At 54.9% G+C, this 21,750-nt stretch overlaps 1 protein-coding gene across 4 annotated transcripts in view; it reads right to left on the bottom strand.

Moving 5' to 3' along the window:
• Window positions 1-479: 479 nt before the first annotated feature.
• The window catches only part of PREX1 (phosphatidylinositol-3,4,5-trisphosphate dependent Rac exchange factor 1), a 197,039-nt gene continuing 175,768 nt past the window's right edge, over window positions 480-21,750 (bottom strand). For 2 of the 4 annotated variants that reach the window (XM_047770923.1, XM_047770920.1), the window contains 16 exons: window positions 19,780-19,986; window positions 19,547-19,635; window positions 17,978-18,060; window positions 17,713-17,803; window positions 15,683-15,811; window positions 14,045-14,086; window positions 12,818-13,035; window positions 10,265-10,364; window positions 8,319-8,462; window positions 8,128-8,242; window positions 6,666-6,732; window positions 5,566-5,738; window positions 3,984-4,086; window positions 3,688-3,755; window positions 3,270-3,319; window positions 480-2,172 (listed from right to left, as the gene is read on the bottom strand). In XM_047770923.1, the coding sequence (XP_047626879.1) occupies window positions 2,039-2,172; window positions 3,270-3,319; window positions 3,688-3,755; window positions 3,984-4,086; window positions 5,566-5,738; window positions 6,666-6,732; window positions 8,128-8,242; window positions 8,319-8,462; window positions 10,265-10,364; window positions 12,818-13,035; window positions 14,045-14,086; window positions 15,683-15,811; window positions 17,713-17,803; window positions 17,978-18,060; window positions 19,547-19,635; window positions 19,780-19,986 (1,813 nt within the window). In that variant the 3' untranslated portion in view covers window positions 480-2,038. Of the gene's footprint in view, window positions 2,173-3,192; window positions 3,320-3,687; window positions 3,756-3,983; window positions 4,087-5,565; window positions 5,739-6,665; window positions 6,733-8,127; window positions 8,243-8,318; window positions 8,463-10,264; window positions 10,365-12,817; window positions 13,036-14,044; window positions 14,087-15,682; window positions 15,812-17,712; window positions 17,804-17,977; window positions 18,061-19,546; window positions 19,636-19,779; window positions 19,987-21,750 lie in introns of all 4 variants that reach the window. The other 2 variants (XM_047770921.1, XM_047770922.1) reach the window with 2 other exon arrangements.

Raw genomic sequence — 21,750 nt, 5'->3', positions numbered from 1 at the left:
CTGCACTCTCGCGGGATCCCAGGTCGCAGACTGAATGGACTTGGCAGGTGGGGGCAGAGGAAGGCTCCTTCCTCGGACCCGCCCTGATGCTTGAGCACCTGTGAGACAGGGAACCTACCTGACACCCAGAAGGAGGGAAGGAAATGCCTGGAAAAAGTCATTTTTCCACCATTACAGTGAAATGGGTACTGAGAATCCAAGGTAAAGGTGAAATACAATATAAAATGGTAATTTTCCTGGCACCCCTGAGGTGCGGACCCAACCTGCAATCTCGGGCAGTCCCACTCCCCTGCAGGGAGTATATATATTTCTCCTCGTTTTAAAGGAGGAAACTGAAATTCAAAGTACTAACTCACTAAGTAGGGGTCGCCGCCTCAAGGACCCTGACGGCATCAATGGGAAGCGTCATCAAAGCCGTTGTTCATGCTTCCTGTGACACTGGCCGGCAGAACCAAAGGAACCCACCAAGGATCACGATCTTTGTATTATAAACCAATTTTTAATAATAAAAAATCTATCATGAATTGAATGAGATCTGTACATTTTAAAGTAAACCAGTGCATGTGCACACACCCTTGCCCTCAGGGAGGGGCCCCTCTGGGTTTCCACCAGGGGCTCAAGCAGGTCCTCCTCTGTATCAGCACCACCGCTGTCTGGCAACAAGCCTACCTCTTGCAACCTGGTGTAGGGAGGCAGGAGAGGGAAGGGGGGCCCCTGGGGTGAAGGGGGCCAAGATGCTGGTGGGACTTCAAACCTCAGGGCCGTCGGGAAACCCACACCAGATCTCACCCATCTGCACCAGGGGTAGAAAGACTCCTCCCTTCTTTCTCAGCTATGACATTTCCCTGCTGGCATACAGGAGCTGGAGGGGACAAACTGCTGGGGGTTGAGGAGGCAGGGGAGAGGGAAGGGTCCTGGTGCAGGTCCCTGTGCCCAGGAGGCGGGCAGGGTGGCTTTCTGTCTCTCTGGCTGGCTGACAAGTCCCAAAGGCCCTGCTCTGAGTTAACATCAAAAAATAATAATAATAATAAATGACAGAAATCACCACTCAGTGTTTCCCAGAGGCCTCCTACCCGTAGAAAACAGACAGCCTCCCCCAGGGATAGTTTGACCCCTTCCAGCCCCCAGGCCTGGTCCCGTCGCCTCTCAAACTCCTGTAGCCAGTCATTCAGAGAGAACAAAGGAATGAACCTGATACTGACCAACTGCTGGAGAACTGAAGGCAGGTGGGAAAGGAATCCTAATCCATACTTCTAAGCCGTATCTTACAACCCCAGCAGTAAAAAAGATGATACTGACATTTTTTGAATTTTCAATAATTTAGTTTTTCTTTTTCTTTTTTTTTTAGTAGAACTGGAAAGAGTTGTCAATACTACCTTAGGTTGGTCCCCTGTTAGACAATATAGCTTTCTCTGAAATTTAAAATGTCAAATATATCATCACACAACCTGGAAAAAAAGGTTCTCGACAACAACATAAAAACACCAAAATAAACTGTAGAGAGTTCACGCCATATAAATAAAGTCAGAGCAAATCTCGTGCCCAGGGCCGATGGCTCCGGTTCGATGGCGCCAATGTCAGAGGCCAGTGTGGCTTTCCACTGTTCTCCTGGTAACAGAAGTTGTGCCCTGTCCCTCCATCTTTTCTGGCAGAGGTCTAGCTTTTCCGAGTCCACCAAGCAGGTTAGTACAGGGTTGGGGGGGTCTGGAAGTGGGGCGTTGGGGGGGGGGATGGAGACGCATGTGGTCACCTGGAATGTGGACTTAGAAGGAAACCAGGAGTTTCCAAAGTGCAGGTTGAGCCACTCCGAAGGGGCTGGGGCTGCAGGCCTTCAGCTGCAGTGCCCATGACTTCTTCCCTGTGTCCTGGGGACCTGTGGGCAGGAGCCCAGCCCCGGCGGCACCCAGCAGTTCTGTGGTCCCCAGCACCCCTCAGGCTTCTGGCAGAAGTGTGGAGGACGTGCCAGCCTAGGCCCGATCAGCCAGCTCATCCAAGGCGGAGGCACCGCTTATCCTCACAGGAGGTGATGGAGGCGGCCTCAGGCCAGCTCCGGAGAAGGAAGCGTGGCCCCCGTGTCCTCCCCAATCCCAGCTCCAGAGAGTGCAGCCGAGCACCAGGCATCTCGGTGCTTAGAGGTCTCCGTCCACGGGTGGCTGGCAGAGGCGGTAGAGCCTGGTGAGTGGAGGTACAGAAGGTGAGAAGCGGCCGGAAGGCCAAGGCCAAGGCCAAATGTTATTTCAACATGTGATGCACGGGAACGTGGGATCCCCGCCCAGAACACAAAACTCAACATGTGCAAAAAAAGACTCAGGGTGAAAAATTACTGACGCTGCTCATGCTTTCCCCTAGCGGCCGGTCCCCTCCCCACAGGAGTCTCTGCTCCCTCCAGCATGGCAAGGGGTTTACCAACATAGATGTGTGTGTGTGTGCACATCTGTGGGTAAGATGTGTGTGTGGGTGTGTGTTTACACCTGTGGGGATGTGTGCGTTTTTCTACACTGATGGTGCAGAGCAGACCCAGCACACTGCCCCTGGAGTCTGGCACTCAGTGTATCGTGGGCGCCCCCCAACACACACAGCAAGTGGGGAGCTGCCTTGGTTTTCTTTCTGCATTGGGAGGATTCTGAGCTCCACCCATGACAAGGAGAAGCCACTGATGGGTGTCAAGCAGGAGAAATGTCAGATCTGCTGTGTGGGGAATGACAGCAGGGGGCCCAGCCAGGAGGCCGTTGCGGTGACATACACCAGACAGGGAAGCAAGGCGGCAGAGTGGTCAGGAGCATGCCCTGGGCCTAGGCCGCCCAGGGTTCAGATGCTCAGCTCAGCCGTTTGCTAGCTGTGTGACCTCAGACAAGATACTTAACCTCTCTGGGCCTCAGTGTCCCCAACTGCCCACTGGGGATAACAGCAAATGAGTTACTCGAAGAGGCTGCATCGGTGCTTGGAGCAGGAAAAGCGACATATAAAAATATTTTTAAAAACAAGGACTGAGAGAGCACTTGCAGAAACCAGTGAAGCACATATAAGATCTGGGTGAGTGCCTGTGTTGCTCCAACATGGCCCCTGGTGTTGAGAATGTCCTGTGGTGATGTGAGATGCTACTCTCGGGGGGCTGAGTGAAAGATGCACGGAAACTCTCTGTACTATTCTTGCAACTCCTTGTGAGTAAACTATTTCAAAATAAAAAGTTACTTAAAAGCCATGGGCAGATGTTGACAGCAGAGCAGGGCAGTGTGCATGGAGAGAGAAGATGCATCGAAGTGAGTTACCCCCAGGAGAAGGGGCCGCATGTGGTTCCGTGAGAAGGCCTGGCATCAACCTGGAGACGTGGGGTGTGAGGACAGGAGGAGGCGAGGGGGCTGAGCGCCTGAGGGCAGCGGGCAGCAGAGGAAGGGCAGTGGGGGCGGGGGGGGGGGGTGCATGAATCGCTGGCCCACGGGCTCACTTTGGGGGCTCTGTCTCACTTTCCCAGCCAAAGTGGGAGCCCTGGGAGCCAACAGCCTGAGCCGTCTTTGTTGTTTCCCAAAGTTGGTCCCTGGTCCCCGTAAAGGAGAGGTGAAGCCCCATCTGAAGATGAGGGGGCCTGCCTGGGGTGGGGCCGGGAGTAGGATGCTGCGTCTGGGGGTCTGGTCCCAACTTCAGGGAAGGGAGGAGGGGGAAGGACATAGGGGGAGGGGTGTCACTCACCGAGGTGCACCCTGGGGCATCTGGTCCTTGACGCGGAGGTTTTTGGCCAGAATCTCCACCCTGGGGCCCTGGGAAGAAAGAACTGTGAGGCCGGGGTGGCCTCTGCCAGGGGTCCAGGGTGCTTGCGGAAGCATAGGGGGATGGGCTGGGCTGGGGAGGGGATAATGGGAGGCCCCTGATGCTGAAATCCTCGTCCCCTCCAGGGGAAGAGATGGCCCCTCATCCCGCCCGGCTGTGAGCCCCTCGCCCCCAGCCCATGGTGCCCAGGCCTGCACACCCCTGGGGGCGGCCCCCACCTGCTTCCGCATGATGTCCGTGGCCTGCATGATGCACTTGGGCAGCAGCCCGTGGCTCCGAGCCAGGATGGCCGCCTGCTCCAGGGAGAGGCTCAGGGTGCTCCTGCAGGGGGCAGGGGCGGCAAAAGGGGCAGCAGATGAGATGGGGGGGGCTTCCTGCCCCCCACAGCCTCCACGACCACACACGTCCAGGAACCCCCAGCACCTCAGCTGTCACAGCCTAGCAGCCCCCAGGCCTCATGTCCTGCTGCTGGACTCACAGGCCGTCCGTGTCTTCCCTGCGAGAGGCCCCGACCACCACCACCCTGGCCTCTCCCTGTCCCTGCGCCCAGCCAGTCTTCCTCTGGGTGGCCATGGCTCCCGCAAACAGTAGGCCTGTTACTGCCTCACTCTCTGCATCCTCTAACCCGTCACTGCCACTCCGGCCTGTTTCCTTCTCTGGGACACTCCCAGTGCCCAGCCCAGATGCGGTGCTCAGTCCGTATTTGGTGAAGGAATGAATGGAGGGACTCAGCGCCTCACGGCTTGTCAATGGGGCTGAGACGACACACTGTTCATCCCTCTCATCGTTCTGATGAATAGTTTGAGAACACAGGCTCTGCAGCCAGACCTCTCGGATTCAAATCTCATCCATGTAACGACTCTGTGACCCCCAGCAGGTGAGTTAACCCCTCTGGGCCCAATGCCCTAACTGTAAGACAGATAATAACCGTGCCCGCTGCTTTGGTCCAGAGCAGGGCCATCCTGTGCACTGCAGACACTCAGCCGCGTGCCTGGCCTCTCATCACCAGATGCCAGTAGTACTTCCCTCCCCCTAGCTGCAACAACACTGCCAGGTGTCCCCCTGGCAGTGGCAGAATGGCCCTCAGCTGCAAAACCCCAGGAAGGGGCCCTGCCTCGCCAGCCTGCTGTGAGGGGAAAGGAGTCAACTGTGTGGAACCAACACCGACACCCAGGACAGTGAGCACTCCCAACACACGGCCGAGGAGCACCTGCTCGGGCCAGGCACTGTTCTAGCTGCCCGGGGCGGGCAGACAACAGAACAGGCCCCTGGCCTCCCAGGCCCCGGGTGGTGGCAGAGAGAAAACGCATACCCAGTGAAGTATGCCGTCTGCGGGATGGTGATGCAGGCGGCTAGGACCTGAACAGCGCAGGGGAGGGTGTTGCGGTGGAGAGGTGGTGCATTTTAAATAGGGGGTCAGAGAAGGCCTTGCAGAGCAGGGGACATCCATCCCCTGGGACGAGCAGCAGGGACAAAGGACAGAAGTGGGAGAGGGTCCGGTTCCGCCCCATCAAGATAAGCAGTTGCTACCACTCCCGGTGGATGGAAGCTTGGGCAGAACCAGGCTGCACAGGCTCATTCACACCAACCAGTGTGAGAGACGCAGAAAGTTCGGCAGCCCTCCTGTGACCACCTGCTCCCCAGGTCCCATCTCACAGCAGACAAACTGAGGCTGGGAGGGGGCCACGGCCTTGTCTGGGCTCTCCTGGAATCGTCAAACCAGGATTCACGCCCGGCCTCCTGCCTCCTGCCCTGGACTGCCAACCACCCAGAAGCCAGCCTGGCCTGGGCTCCGCTCACCTCTGCATGCCCGTGCGGCACATGGCGATCTGGCAGGCCCCCAGGCGGTAGCAGAGCTCGGAGGAGATGGGGATGAGGCCGGCGCCCAAGCTCCCTGAGGCGCCAGGCTTGGGGTGGACAAAGGACTTCATGAGGCGGCAGAGTTCGTCCAGGGCGTTGATGGGGCGGATCAGCTGCGAGACACACACATCCGGACGGTGGGACGGTTAGAGGAGGCCCCCCACACCTTCTTCCCAGTCATCACCTCCAATCCAGATGTTACAGCGGCTCAGCTCTCTGGGGTGACAGCCCACAACCCACATGGGGAACTATCCACAACTCCTGCGGCTGCCCCCAAGCTGGCATTTGGTGCTCATGATGTATTTTAGGCTTACCCTTCCCATCTAACCCTCCTCACCCACGCAGGTGTGCCCACGAAGAAGCCTGAGCCAGTGCCCTGCCCTGTCCCCTCCAAATAGCACTACCTCCCCAGGAACAGCCTCCCTTCTGCCCCCCTTTCCTGCATCACCTGTGCTGCATGAAACGCTGGCTCACTAGGGCTTCCTGTGTCATCTTAAGACTCCGCCAGCCAGAATGCCAACTCCCTAAGGGCCGTGCCCACCCCCCCTTCTAGAACCCCCAGGCTCACGGTCCTGAGCCCAGGAGCCCGAAACCCCTGTCAAATTTGAGGCCTGATGGAGCCTGGAAGACTCAAGGGAGACACAGCCCCCGAAGGCCCTGGGCAGGAATGTGGCCCAGACAGCCAGAGCTTTCCACTGCTCTAGAAAAGCTAGAAGCCTCTGCTCTATGGGAAATCTTTTGACTTTCAAATGCTGACAACAAATTGGAAACAAACGAAAGAACACTGCATGGCTGCATCAGGTATGGGGCTCCAGCCTCAGAGAGATGCTGCCATGAACAAGGGGAGGTGGGAAGTCTACGGAATTCCAGAGATGATGGGGAGGAAGCTGGGGTTGCTAGAATGGGGTGGAAGTTATCCCAGGAGACTTCCTGGAGGTGGGACTGTGGAGGCTTCTTGGCCAGGATTCTGGCTGGGGTGCAACCCTGAGCCCTGCCTGACCCTTCGAAGCCCCAGCCCTGGGCGAGCCAAGGGGGCACACCTGGTCTATCTTCACCGCCGTGGTGCTGGCGTCCGTGGGCAGGTTAGACCGTTCCAGGTAAAAGGCCCTAAGAGAGAAGGATGGGGGTGAAGGTGGGACCCCCATGCTCACCCCCCTCGCAGCCCCTGCCCTGCTACAGCCGCAGCCCCTCCGCCCTCCAACACCTCAAGGAAAGAATCACCGACAGCGGCTGGCACAGCTCTCCAAGCCCAGAGTCCCCGTCCCTCCAGTGGCCCCAGGGAAAGAAGAAAGGGTGTCCCCATCCCCCAGGATCCCCCCTCACCAGACTGCCCATCAGAATCTCTCTCCCAATCTCCCTCTAGTCTCCTTTAAGCACCTTCATCACTGGGCACCTTACACCCCCCTGCTCACTGGTTTACTGTTTGTCTCCCCCTCTAGAAGAGCACCCGGCCAACTATCCAGTAAAGGGCCAAGCAGTAAATATTTTAGGCTGAGTGGACCAGTCTCTATGGAGATGCTACTCAGCTCTGCCGTTGTAGCCTAAAAGCAGCCGTAAGATGATACCTATGCGGATGCACATGGCTGTGTGCTAATAAAACTTTACTGACAAAACAGAGGGCGGGCCAGACAGCAGCTGCTCTAGAATCTATGCTCCATGAGGAGTCTGTCACTCCTGACTCCCAAGCAGGCACCCAGAACGGAGCCTGGCCCCAGAAGGTCTCGACTAACAGGTGCCAAATAAAGGGAGGGCTAAAGGCTGTGTTTGGAACATTCAACAAACGACATGGAACAGACTGATGGCATCGGTCAATCCAAAGAGATGCCAGCAGTAACGCTATAGTTGGAGGTGTTCCCCGAACAGACGAATGAAAGGCCATTCCCCCATTTCCAGGGGGTGAAGCCGGGTCTCAAGGCGGCAAAGCCCCTACTGTACCCGGAAGCCAGGTCTCCTATCTCACAGCCGACCTTCACGGAGGGAGAAGGTGGGACAGAAGTAGGGAGGGGCGGGGTGGGGGCTCCTGGGAACTGCTTCCTTGGCCTCCTCCTGCGGACGTGGCACCTACTTTCCTCTTCTCTCTGGGGGTCTCCTCTGAGCAGGGCCAAGGCCCTGGGGCCACACCCCTCACTCGCAGGCTCAGGAATCCCAGCCCCATGAAGAATGTAACAAGCATGTCCTCCCAGCTGGAAGGACCTGCTTTGAAGCCAAGCAGACTCAGTTCAAAGCTCAGCTCAGCCACTCTCGCTGTGTGACTGGGGCAAGCTGGGTGTGCTTTCTGGGCCTCAGTTTCCTCATCTGCAAAGTGGGTTAGAATGGCTGCCAGTGACTATTGTGAGAATCTGATGAGCTTATGCAGGCAGAGGGCCTGGCACGCAGTAGGTGCTCAGGAAAGGACGTTTGGCCCGCCTCTGTACCCGGGACCTCAATGGTGCCTTACACACTAATGACTCGTCCTCATCAGTGTCCAGAAGCCCATCCCCTACATGCAGCCCACACACACACCTGAGTTTGCGGTAATACTGCTGAACCTTCTCCAAGGACTGGGCGTTGATCTCCTGCTGCAAATCTTCCACAGCCTGGCTGCCTGGAGGAGGCGGCCCCTCCACGTTCTCCAGAGCTGTGAAGGAAGGAGAGCCGGGCAGGCGCTTGGCTCCCGCGTCCCCCATGGGGCCCACTCAGCACCCGCTGCTCACCTTTCGTGAAGAGCACGGTGTGCAGCCTCAGGCTGGCCCCGCTCTCCAGGCGGGCGGGCAGCTTGGAGAAGTGGTAGCTGTCAAGGTAGAGGACGACCTTGAGCGCCTGCCGGCTGCCCTCGATGTGGTAGAAGACGTTGGTGTCTATGGGGGGACATGGTGGGGCAGGGGTCTCACCATCGAGGCTGGAGAGGGCCCCCGTCCCTCCCTTGCGAGGGCAGACCTTCCTTCAGGCCTCCAGTGTGACGTCCCGGGACCTCCTTGTCAGCTCAGCCCACCCTCTGGGGCACCGCCCACAGCCCCCCCCCCCCCCCCGCCAGGTCAGGAGAGCAGCCTCTGACCCCTGTTCACCTCCCTCAACAGGTCCCTTCTCATGGCTTAACTCCTAGACCTGACGTGGATTCTGCCATCCTGGGGATGTCATCTATGTTGGTCTTCAGAGCCCCACTGGTGCTCCCTGTACCCCTCACCTGGTAGCCCAGGGCTTCTACCTGGCAAAATCTGCCCTTAAACAGCATCTGCATTTTATTTTCATCCACCCTTATGGAAGGCATGTCGCTACCAACTGATCCTGCACCCACAGCAGACATCACTAATCGATAATTCTCTGGGAGTCTAACTTGGCCTCTAGACAGGCAGCCACTGCCAACCAACTCCATTTGGTACCCAAATGAAACCTGTTGTCCTTCTAGGCCCTACAAATCCTCAACAGGGTTATATAGCTTCTAAGGAGATGAAAACTGGCTCTCGGGGGAAAGGCAAAAAAACCCTTACTCTTTTTATATATAAAGCAGAGATACACAAACAGTACATATACAGATATATAGTATATCCATGATATTAAAATTTCATAGGGGTGTGGCAATTGTGGAAAAATTGTCTAAACAGGCTCCTCAGGGAGGTGATAATAAAAAAAGAAAGAGAAAAGTGGTTCTCAACAAGCATGCTTCAGTATCACCTTGTTAACAGAGATTTCTGGGCTCGACTTTCAGTTTCGGATTCAGCAGGTGTGGGATGGGCCCGAGAACCAGGTTTTCTAACAAGCTCCCAGGTGCTGCCAGTCCAGGGATCACACTCGGAACCACAGCTCTAGAACCAAGCCCAGTGGTTCTCAGTCCTGGGTTTTCCAGAATCCCAGAGCCCAGGAGCCACCCCACAAACGGAATCCGAATCACCAGGGCTGGGACTGGGACCGGGGCATATCTGAAAAGCTCCCCACTTAATTCTAGTGCAGCCAAGCTGAGACCCACTGGGCTGGACTGTGAACTCCAGGAGGGCAGAAACCACGGTCATATTTCTCTCCACCTCCGAACCTAAAACTGAGCCTGACACATCTTATGTGCTCATAATTATGGGTATGTGGATAGATGGATGGGTGTGTGGGTGGATGGATGGGTGGGTGGATGGATGGGTTGGTGGAAGGATGGATGAGTGGGTGGATGGATGGAGTGAATGAGTAGCTGGATAAGTGGGTGGATGGATGATGGATGAGTAGATGGATTAGTGAGTGGGTGGGCAGATGGGGTGAATGGCTAGATGGATGGGTGGGCAGATGGGGTGAATGGCTAGATGGATGGGTGGGTGGGTGGATGAGTAGATGAATGGGTGGGTGAGTGAAAAGATGGGTGGAAGGGAAAGAGAAAGGAAAGAAGAAACTTAATTACGGTGTAAATTCTTAGCAAATCTTAGCACATCTTCATCCAAAGGCTGTCTCAGGAGTGTTCATGAGAACTGGGTCCTGGCTGTTACTCCCTCTTAAGTGCTATTGCTGATGGCTGAGTATATATAAAAAGAGCCTCTTTCTCCATGTAAGGAGGTTTGAATGCACTGGGTCCCCGGTCAACCCCGGGCAGCTGGCCTGGCAGCAGGGGGAAGGGCAGGTGACCCCAGAGCAGGCCCTTCTACCCCAGAACGCTGACTCTCAGGGGGCCGGAGGAATCACTCACTGGCCACATAGTTCTCATCCAGCTGCTTAAAGGAGAAGGCGACATTGTCCAGCTCCGACAGGGTCACCCAGAGGTCCTCCAGCATGGTCCGCTCCTCCTTCTGCAGGAGGAAGACAGGGCGTGTCGGGTGCCAGCCCTGCCTGGGGCCTGCTCCAGGCTGCTGGGACTCAGCTCTAGTCCGCGCATCCGCTGTGGCCCTACCTGGCATGAGGTCCTGTGCGGGGCTCTCCAGGGCTGGACGGGAGGTCACGTTCGCCACAGGCATGTCCCCCACCTCCCAGGCCAGGGCCCATCTCTGCTCTCCTGTGCAGGGAGCCCTCTTCCCTGGGCCATCCTGCCAACCCCACTGAACCATTCAAACCTACCGGGCCCAGATAAATGCCCCCGTCTTTGTCCTCTACCTATCCCAGCAGCCCCATCTCAGCTGCCCAGGCCCCCACCCTGCAAGGGCTTCTCGACTTCTCCCTCCCCGACCCTATTCACAGTGCGTCGCCACCCTCCACCCCGCTCACCACCCCAGGAGGACAACACCAGCCTCCTCAGAGTCTCCCTCTGCCAAGGGCGGCAGGGACAAAACCAGAGAGGCAGGGGGAGCGGGGCAGCCCGGGACAGACTGCCAGGGGTCCTCTGGGACTAACAAGTTATCTTTTAAAAACTTACCTCAAATGCTATTACTCACCTGCCTCAAAGCCTCTGAACCACTACCCGCCTCTGCTCCCAGAATCAAGTCCCAGGCCCTGCAGATGTAGCCCTGACCCCCGGGCCCTGCTCCCCTCCAGCCATGCTGGCCTCTGCTCAGGACCTCTGCACACGCTGTTCCCTCTGCCTGGCACACTCTTCCTCAGACCATTTACCAAGCTAATGGTCTTGGTACTCAGGTCTCAGCTTCAAAGCTGCCTCTCTGTCACCCCCTCAGAGAAGCCATCTCTGACCATTTAAATCCAAAGACACCCCATCAGCCTCTAAATCTTCTGCACAACCTCCCTTCTTTCCAACTTTCCTCCCTCTTCCCCCAACAAGGAAGTCAGCTTCAGCCCCCCGCACCCGGCTCAGGGCCCGCACATCCTGGAGCCGGTGAATTAACACACTGGGCCCGGTATCCTCATCTGAGAAGGGGGAAGTGAGGGCTGGGGCTTCCACGAACCAAGTGACGGGGGGGTCTCCACCAGGCAGGTGCCCATCTGCAACATCGGCCAGCAGAGGCTGCACCGAGGCCACACTGTCCCGACCTGCCCGCAGCTGTGGCTTCCAGCCCGGCCCAGCCTGTTCCAAGAGGCTCAGGGCTGCAGAGGTGCGGGAAGCTCAGGCCTGGGCACATGGTGGCGAGGCAAAAAGCACAGAGCAAACACTGTTGCTGGCTGTATTTGTGGGGGGCACTGGCTCTGGGTAGCAGTGCCTGGAAAGCTCAGGGCCCAGAGGGACCCATCCTGATTCTGAGCCCTGAACAGGTAGAGCACTCGGAGCAAAAGAGGAGATGCAGAGAAAGCAGGGCCGCCAAGGGGCACCGGGCCTAGAGTCAGACACCCAGGGTTCACACCTGGCTCCCTGGGCCTCAGCGTTCTCATCCTTAAAAACTGCGCGGGTGGTAAGCACCTGCCTTGGGGCCACTTCGAGGACTCCACGAGATGCTATGGGCACCGAGGAAGTACACCTGGATGATCACAGAAGCCTGCTCACTGGCCTCCCAGCTTCCCCACGTCACAGCCTGCACGATCCTTTAAGCGTCAAAGTCAGATCCTAGACCTCCTCTGCTCAAAACCCACCCCGGCTCCCACCCACTCAGAGTAACGGCCAAACTCCGACCACAGCCGGTGAGACCCGCACAGTCAGACCCCAGTGAGGACTCCCCTCCCTCCTCCCCTCCCCTGGCTCTGTTGCAGCCACAATGGGCACCTCACTGTGTCCCAAACACTGTGTGCAAGTTCCTGCCTCAGGGCCTTTGCAGCTGCTGCTCTGCCTGGAAGGCTCCTCCCCTGTGTCCTCCTGGCTCAGCCCTCCCCTCCTGCACTTAGGTCAGATGTCACCTTCTCAGGGAGGCCCTCACTGGCTGCCTTATGGAAACTTTCAACTGCCACCACCCCAGACCTTCTCATTCTCTTCCCAGCTTAATTTTTCCCCTTATCACTAAGTATGACGGTTTCTCAACTGCAGCACTCTTGACACCTGGGGCAGGTAACTCTGTGCTGGGGGGCGGGCTGAGCATCCTGTGTGCTGCAGGGGGTTTAGCAGCATCCTCGGCCTCTACACACCAGACACCAGTAGCCCCCGACCCCTTCCCATAGTTGTGACAACCCAAAATGCCCCCAGACACTGCTGAGTGTCCCCAGGGGTAAAACTGTCCTGGTAACAACCACTGGTCTACACCATTCCTCTTCCTCACTTGCTTATGTCTGCCTCCCAAAACTAGGATATAAGACCACTGAGTACAAAACCTCTCTGTTTTGTCCCTTGTTGGGTCCCCATGGCCTGTAACAGTGGCCCATGGTAGGCGCTGGATAAATAACTGCTGAATGAATGAACTGGGTGAGCAAGCCCGCCCCCTCCCCTACTCACCACGGCTGGCGAGAGCAGGGACTGGCAGTGCAGGAGGACACCGGTGGCCGCCACCTGCTCCAGCCACTTGCGGCTGGCGTCCCGGCCGCTCTCCTCGTACTCGCCATTGTTGTTGTAGCGGTAGCTCAGGGCTGCCAGCAGCTGCTCAGAGAAGGTACACACGGCGGCCACCAGGGCCTGGCAGAAGATACTGTCCCTTCGCAGCTGCAGCTCTGTGTCTGTGGGCAGAGGTGGCGGGACCCCGCCGGGCAGGGCTCCTGTGACCTCGGGGCCCAGAAGCGCCCCCCTCTCCCCGACCTGATCACATCTCTGGGGCCAACCTGCCAGAATTAATTCATCCCAGGCCCCAAGGCCAATTTAAACATCAACTCTCCAAAATCAAGCCAATTTGCTAAGAAACTCAACTCTGAACGACCCGTCTGCCTATTAAAAAAAAATAAAAATAAAAAACAAAAACTTGTAATTTTCCAAAGGCTCTCCCCAAACCCTGACCCTCGGCTGTTTCTCCTTTGTTAGGAAATTCCTCGGCCTTGCCTGAGAATGACAGCGATGCCAAGCTCCATGTTTTAGGAAATGCAGTTTACTGCCTCCTCTATTCTGACAACTCCCTCTCCTTCCCGTCATGCCCTCCACCCCCACTTCTCTGCCGCCTGCTCGTGACATGATTTCCAGGACTGGCCAACTGGGGGCAGTCATTCAGGGTCCCAACCTCCTGGAAGGGATTATTTTCAATGACTGAATCTGGCCAGTGGGTTTTCAGACGATTCTGACCTCAATCCTATTCTAGCTGCTGCTTGTCTGAGAACTTCTGGAAGGAAAGGAGGGTCTGAAAACACCTCCAATGGTCCAAGATTGTCCTCGCCCACCATGAACCCCCCTGCTCCCCTCTGTCTGCTGGGGAGGAAGCCCCCGGCTGAGGAAAGAGCCTCCCTAATCAAGGGTGCACTATCCCGTGTCCCCGTCCCGATCGCCCAGGCCTGGGAGGCGGCAAGAGACATTGCTGCTGGCTCCGTGACCCTGAGACTGGTCCCCTGGACACAAGGGGAAGAAGTGAGGTCTAAGGAGTTCTTGGAGGAGCAAGAGGCCACCGTGTTGCCTCCCCCGTGCAGGCCCCAATGACCTCAGGAAGGTCAAGCTTGGCCAGCAGAGGCCTCCCTGGGCTGCAGTCATGAGAGCCAGCAGCCACGAGTGGGTGCACACCACAGGTGCCCTTCCAAAAGCCCTCACCTGTGCATTTCAGCAAGGCCAGGAGCAGCTGGTTCTTTCCATCTGGAAGGAGAAGGACCGAGAAGGGAGATGGGATGAGAGCAGTGAGCGGTGAGCAGGAGGGAACAGAGCTGGGCCCTCCCCACAGCCCTCGGGCTCTGACTCCTCAGTGGTGACAGTGGGTACACACAGCTGTGCTCAAGAAGCTTTGATTGAATGTTGGGTGGACTCCAGAAACCCCCAGACCTCCAGGGGATGGAAGCTCAACTGTGAGCTGCACCCCACCTGTTTACATACACCCGCCAAACGGGGACTGAAACCCACCCCTCCAACTCCTGGGCCAGAGCCCCCCAGCTGCACCTTGTACCTGTGCATGGGCACACACTGACACACCTATGTACATTCACGTGGGCGCCCACTCAGGCCACATACGCTCACACGCATGCTCAGTAGTTACATCCTACACGGCCAAGCCCTGCCCGCGTGGGGACAAAGCTCACACCTGCCAGACGCAGGTCTCACATCCTGGTCTCTTTCCTTCAAATAAAGGCCCTCGGGCCCAGAAGGGGCTTAAAGGAAAAATCTGAAAGGCTTCTGGATTTGGCCTCTGGAAATACATTCTGTCCTGGGGAGGCGCCAAGACACAGGGCTGGGTGTGGTGACCACAGCCACGTGCACTCACTGAGATTTACCAGCGCCAGGCAGGGCACTAAGCGTCTTCTTTGCATGGGCTCATTTAATTCTCACGAGAACCCTGAGGGGGGTAGCCTTGTGAACCCATTTTACACATGAAGAGACTGAGGCACAGAGAAGTCAAGGAACTTGCCAAGGTCACACAGCCAATAAGTGGGAGAGCTGGGGTTCCAGCACTGGCCATCTGGCTCCAGAGCCTATGCTCTTAACCAATGGCAGTTTTGGAAAATACGACAGCTCAGGGCCAGCAAAGATGTCCCCTGCTACTCAGAGGGTGCTGTTCCTGGTGTCATGGCCTAGCTGACTGCTTAAATGTCTCCCTGGCCTGGGTCCTTCTAACTCAGGAGTTCCAGGTTCAAATGCTGCCAAGGGCCAGGCAGGTAATGCAGAGCCCAGGCCACAGGGCGTGGTGGGAACCATGTGGATTGGAAGGCACTCCTCCCTCACCTCAAGCTGGAGCCACCAAGTGTGAATGTGGGATTGCGAGCTGGTTATCACCAGATCTTCTGATTGTTAGAGAATAGCCAGAAAGACAGACTTTTATGTGGGATCTTGGATTATAAACGCTGGCAGCAGATTCTCATTTTTCAACACCGCAGCATCAAAAACCTAACTGTGGGCCTGAGTCAGGACCTGTACCTCCACCCCCGCCCCCAACTTGTAACTTTGATAATGAACAAAAGAAATGAATGAAATCCACAATTTTTGGAAGGCCTCCCAGCCTCCTGACTCTGCAAGGAAGTCCCCAGCACCCCACATCCGTGGTTCCCGAACTGTCCCAGGCCCCACCCAGGGCAGGACACGTCTGGGAGAGGGGCACTGGCTTGCGTCCTCTCACTGCACCTGGAGAGCCAGGGCCACGGGGCGGGGGGGAACGGGGAGGGCCATTCCTGACTCTTCCATGTTCCTTGTTAGGAACCAAACACCACAAAACCTCCACATCGCATCCTTCTCTGCCCGACTGACCTTCCACATATTTCTGGATGTTGTCCACCAGGGTCTTGATGGAATTGGGGAGGTTCCAGGGGTCCTCCTGGATGCTGATCTGGATCAAGCTCCGGCCACGGATTGTACACTCCTCCTTCTGTTTGAACTCTGGGGCAGGAAAGGGACACAAGAGCAGGAAAGGGACAGTTAGGTAGTTTTGGGAAATGGTGGCACAAAGGCCTCTGTCCCACCACTAGATTCCAAAGTTCAGAATCCTAGATCAAGGATGCTGCAGGACTCTTGGGTATTAACTGATCCACAGACGGCAAATACATGGTAAGCCTGCCACTAATTCATGGAAGCACACCCGTGGCAGACATCGCTAGTCAATCTTAGCACTGCTTCCTACTAATCTGAGGCAGTGACCCCTCAGAGGTACAACCAACCAGACCTCAGAAATCAATCACAGCATTCTTTTGCCTGAATGTAGTGACAGAAGGATTCTCAGGAACCACCTCCGCATAGCCACAACCAGTCAAGCTGGTACATGAGCTGTAACCTAGTGTAACCTTTTCCCGGCACAGAGGAGGGCGTCCAGGCACAGACTGGGAAAGTGACTTGCCTGAAGTCACACAGCAGGGTAGTGACAGAGCTGGGACTTGAACCTAGCCCCAGACAGGCAGACGCAGGCCCCTGCTCCTTTGGCCTCTTCCATTACAAAGTCCCAGGTTTTTGAGATATTTGCGGTTTGGTTGCCTCTGGGTTTGATGTTTCCACTTTCTACGGTCCATCCCAGGGACCTCCTGAGACAGCAGGAGGGCAGCCCAACTCCGTACCACTCCCTGCCTTATTAGGAGAACTACCTGTTTCTTTTCCTATCTCCTGCACCCAAGTGGAAGCTCCCTGGGGTCAGGGGCAGTGTCATGGTCCCCAGCACCAGCACAAGGCCTGGCACAAGCTGGTTCTTGGGCATTATTTACTGGATGTATGAACACATGGATGCACGGGTGGGTGAGCAGATGGGGACGGCGGGTAAGTGGGTGGTGGGAGGCTGCAGAGATGAGGGCACGGTAGTGGGTGGGTAGGTGAATGAGTGGAAGGATGGATGGAAGGATGAACTGATGGAAGGACAGACGGGTGGATGGATGGAGAGTCGGATGGATGGGAAAATGTGCGGAAAAGTAGGTAGAATGACATAAATGTCAAATCCTTCTCTCACAATCATTTATTTCAAAGAGAAAGTCCCAGTTTGGTGCTGGGAAATCCTTAGCACTTTAACGCACTAACCCCCCTCATGAATAAAGAACAAAGAACTCTGGGCAGGCAACAGTGGCCCAACTACAGCACAAGCACATTTTTGTTGTTCTTTCCATTGGATTTATCCTTATGGTCATCATTATTTTATGGCACGTTGTACTGCTTTTCCATTTCCAGGGAGTTTAATAAGTTCCCTTCAAAACTACATTTTTTTAAAGGGAGACACTGTTTCAGACAAGTTCTATCAATAAAATACAGGCAGTAAATGAATATTGTTGAGCAAATGTAACGTCAGTAGATCTGTGACTGTCTGTGACTATGTCTAAAGTGATAAAAGGGCTGGAGGGTCTGAGGTTCAGCAAACTCCGCTCCAGTCCTTAACCTCGTGTTACAGATGGACAGACGGAGGCGCTGAAAGGCTCAGGGAGCAGCCAAGGATCTGCACACTTTTTCCGTAAAGGGTCACACAGGGACTGATTAAGGCTGGGCAGGGCATACTGCCTCTGGCACATATACATTCTTTCTTTCTTTCGTTGTGACAACTCATTATAAATGAAAAATCATTCTTGGCTTACAGTCTGTACAAAAACAGGCCATGAGCTAGTTCTGGCTCATGGGCTGAACCTGCTAACTGTCCCTGGACCAGCCCATGGCCGTTTGGAAGGAGAGAGGCAAAGCTGAGAATATGGCTCAGGGGTGGGGGCGTGGGGGAGGGCTGACCCCGTCCAGCACATGTCCCCCATCGCAGGCTGTCTCTTTGCTGGATGCTGGATGTCACCTGTGGCCCTGCCTGGGGATACCTGTCTGCTCACCTTGCAAGCTGTGATCCATGGGGAAATGCTTGGTCTCTTCAAAAGCCCTGCTCATGATGGGCCCCTTGAGGAGGGCGTGGATGGAGTCCACCTGGGCGGCAGCAAGTTGTAGGTTAGTGTGGCTCCCAGGGCCCTCCAGGTCCTGACCCTTGACCCACAGGGACCCGTGACCCATACTCCCTGCCCTGGCTCCTGGTGTATGGGTTCTGACCAGGGGTGATGGGCAGAACTCAAGGTCAGGCCAAGATTGGGATAAAGGTCCTACCTGGTTAAAGAGATGCTCTAGACAGCCATGGAGCTTGTCCTGCTTGTCTGACGGGATCCTCATGTCACAGGGCAGCTCATCCCCTGGAAGGAAGAAACCACAGTCATCAACTATTCCTGCCCCATCGCACACCTTCCCAGCCTCTTTCCCAAGAAAGCAATGTAGATACAGAGCTCCCAAACCCACAGCAGATGTGGAAGCAGACAGACCCAGGTCCTGGCTGTGTGACACAATATAATCACTTGACCTCTCTGAGCCTCAGTTTCTTCACCTGCAAAGTGGGCAAGAGGAACCAAAACACTGCACAATTTTAAGTCACTGTTATTTCCACTCTGCGGATGAGGAGCCAGCGAGCCAGAGAGAAGGAACTGGATCCCAGGTCTCCCAATTCATCCCCTGGCTGTTTCAGCTAAATCAGCTGCCACATGTAAGCTCCTTCCCAAAACTCCCCAGGAACAGTTTTTGTGGCTGCATGTTTTATGAGATGAAATATTTATTTAAAGTTCAGCAGTATCTGATTTTTACCTCAGCTCCTTTTTCTCCTGTTACATTGAAGTGTAATTAAAATTAAATTTTTATGCACAGACTACCTCTGGAGGGACAGCATAGGGCAGCAGTGACAGTGGGGGCCTAGGAACTGGAAGGCCGGGTGACATGCCTTTTGAATTATGAACCATGTGGATGTGTATCATATTCACGGAATGCAATTTTGAGAAGCTAAAAAAAACAAATTTCAGTCTTTGAGTAAAAGTTCCAAGGAACATATAATCTAGTTTATAAAATCTCTCTTTTTTTTAGGACCGTACCCACAGCATATGGAAGTTACCAGGCTAGGGGTCAATCACAGCTGCAGCTGCTGACCTACACCACAGCCATAACAACACCGGATCCGAGTCTCATCTTTGACCTACACCACGGCTTACAGCAACGTCAGATCCTTAACCCACTGAGCAAGGCCAGGGATTGAACCTGCGTCCTCACAGACACTAGGCAGGTCCTTAACCCTCTGAGTCACGATGAGATCTCCTATCAAAATCGCACTTACGTCTTTCTGTCTATCCAGCCATCCACCCACATGTCCATCTATGAAGGAACACACATTCACCGATGACCCCAAATGTCAGCAGTGGTCATTCCCGGGGGAGGGGCTGAGATTCTGACCCATTTTTATGTACCTCTTCTGAATTTTTGTGTGTCATCTGGATTTTTGGTTTGAGCACATGTCATTTATGGAAACCACTAGGTCACCCTATTTTAGCGATAATGGAGCCCTCGTCGTCACCTGTACCTGTGTCATGTATGCTTTTATTTGTTCCGTGTCCCTGGCATTCACAGAGAATGTCAGCTCCACGAGGGCCAGGGTCTTTGTCTTTTCATCCACTGCTACGTACCAGGGGCTCAACAAGCATTTGCTGAACGCATGAAGGAAAGGAAACCACGCCCAGACTACACATAAGGTAGCAGAAAAGAATATAACATGGAGCGAAGCTTAACGAAATTAAATAAACGAAACTAAACCCCACTGCAGGACCCCCCCCCCCTCCTGGGGGCAGGAGCCTCTGTACTCACCGGACCCCATCTCGTCGCTGCCCAGGTAGGAGCTGTTACTTCTCACGCTGGTGTAGGACAGGACGGAGTCCCGATTACTGTTGCACTCGCTGCAAAGAGGAAGAAGGACAGAAATGAGCACTCCCAGAACCACACGCTCCAGCCCCAGCCCCAGCCCCTGCTTCCTGGGAAGTGTCCGCTGTGCCCCTGGCCGTCCACACCACACCCCAGGAGACCCTCGGGGCCGCTCCCACCTGTAGGAGTCCCGGTAGCTCATGGTGTCGTGCCCCGAGTCCTCCTGATCCTCCTCGGACACCTTGAAGCACACTTTCTTGATGCCCCCGTGGTCAGTCCTGTCCATCTCGCTCTCTTCGCTGACCAGTGGAGGGGATGAGGCCTCCTCGGTCAAGGGCGGATCGCAGGACCCACCCGAGGTGGGCTCCGTGATGGTGGACAGCAGCCTGTGGGAGTAAAGACTTTGAACTTAAAGGCACAAGCCCGTGGCTTCACTCACCACCATGGGCCCAGGCAAGGCCCTGACCTCAGGCCTCACCTCTGACCCTAAGCAGAGGGAGCCATCAAATGCTCTGTGTCCCGTCCCTGGAAATCCCTTCCCTGAAAATCTGCAGTGACTCTGCAGATGTGCATACACATCCCTCCGGTAGGTGGCGTTAGACTCAGAGGGTCTTCACTTCACAGCCAAGCCACAAAGAAGGTGACTGGAAAACGTGGCCTGTAAGGGCCACATGGTCTCAGTTACAACTGCTCAACTCTGCCTCTGTACTGTGACAGCACCACAGACATCATTCTTTTCAATGGGCATGGCTCTGTTCCAATAAAACCTTACTTTTTAAAAAAGCAGTGGGATGGATTTGGCCCATAGACCATACTGTGTCAACTCCTAGTACAGAGTATAATTTTTCAGACTATAGCTGTTTTTTGGGTTGGTTTTTTTGGCCACACTCACAGCACACGGAAGTTCCCAGGACAGGGATCAAATCTGAGCTGTAGCTGCAATGTACACCACAGCTGCGGCAACACCGGATCCTTAACCCACTGAATTGGGCCAGGGATCGAACTCAGCAGTGACCTGAGCTGCCACAGAGACAACACTGGATCCTTAGCAGGAACTCCTAAAACTATCCGTTTTTTAAGACAGACCCGAGATTCTAATCCTGATGCTAGCATTGCCTAGTTGAGAGACCTAAATTATTAAACCTCTCTGAGACTCAGTTTCCTCCTCTGTAAAACAGAGTAATATCACCATTTATGTCCTAAGCTGCTGTAAAGATTAAGGAGTTCAAATATATAAAGTGCTTAAGACAGTGTCTGGTGCCTTGTAAGGGATCAGGAATCCCTGGCTGATATAATCCTACTCTATCTCATGAGGTCAGTATTATGATGAGCCCCATTTTAACAGATGAGCCCATCAAGGCTCAGAGAGGTTGAGTGACTTGCCCAAGGTCACACAGCTAAAAAGCGGCATAGCCAGGATCAAACCCAGGCCTGCTGGCTCCAGACTCCACATTATTTTTTTCTTTTATCATGGACAGTTTCCATCATACACGAAAGGAAAAGGAACAACATGATGAACTCCAGGTACCCAGCTGCCAGCTTCAACAATGGCAACTCAGGATCCACTTTTCTTTGCTCAATCTTTCCTGTCACTTTTTCTTTTTCTGGAGTATTTAAATCAAACTTAAGATGTCATATAATTTTCCCTATAAACAGTTTCATATGTGTCTCTAGCACATAAGAACTTTTTGTAAAGCAATGGTTCTCATTTGGGGGGGATTTTTGCACCCCACTCCCCCACCCCAGGAAATGGTTAGCAATTTAGCAAGTTTCCTGAAGGGCAAACATTCAGCAACGTCCAGAGACATATTTAGTTGTTACGAGAATGCAGGGTGGGGAAACTACTGGTTTCCAAGTAGTAGTTGCCAGGACGCCACTAAATACCCCACCACCGAGAATCCACCGGCTCCAAGCATCAAAAGTGTCGAGGCTGAGAAGCACTGCTGTAAACACAACAGTCTATCACCACCCCTGACACAAGGAATGATTCCGTAACACCATCCAGCTCCAACCCCAAGCGGCCCACATGGTCCCTAAAGTGTCTTTTCACAGATGGTGTCTTAGAAACAGAACTCTAACCAGGTCCAGACGCTGCATTTGGTGGCTGCGTCTCTCAAGTCTGCCTCCTCCTCCCTGTACCTGCGTTCCCC

Source organism: Phacochoerus africanus, chromosome 3 (genome assembly GCF_016906955.1).
Source record: "Phacochoerus africanus isolate WHEZ1 chromosome 3, ROS_Pafr_v1, whole genome shotgun sequence".
Lineage (NCBI taxonomy): Eukaryota > Metazoa > Chordata > Mammalia > Artiodactyla > Suidae > Phacochoerus > Phacochoerus africanus.
This window is presented reverse-complemented; position numbering and strand designations above follow the sequence as displayed.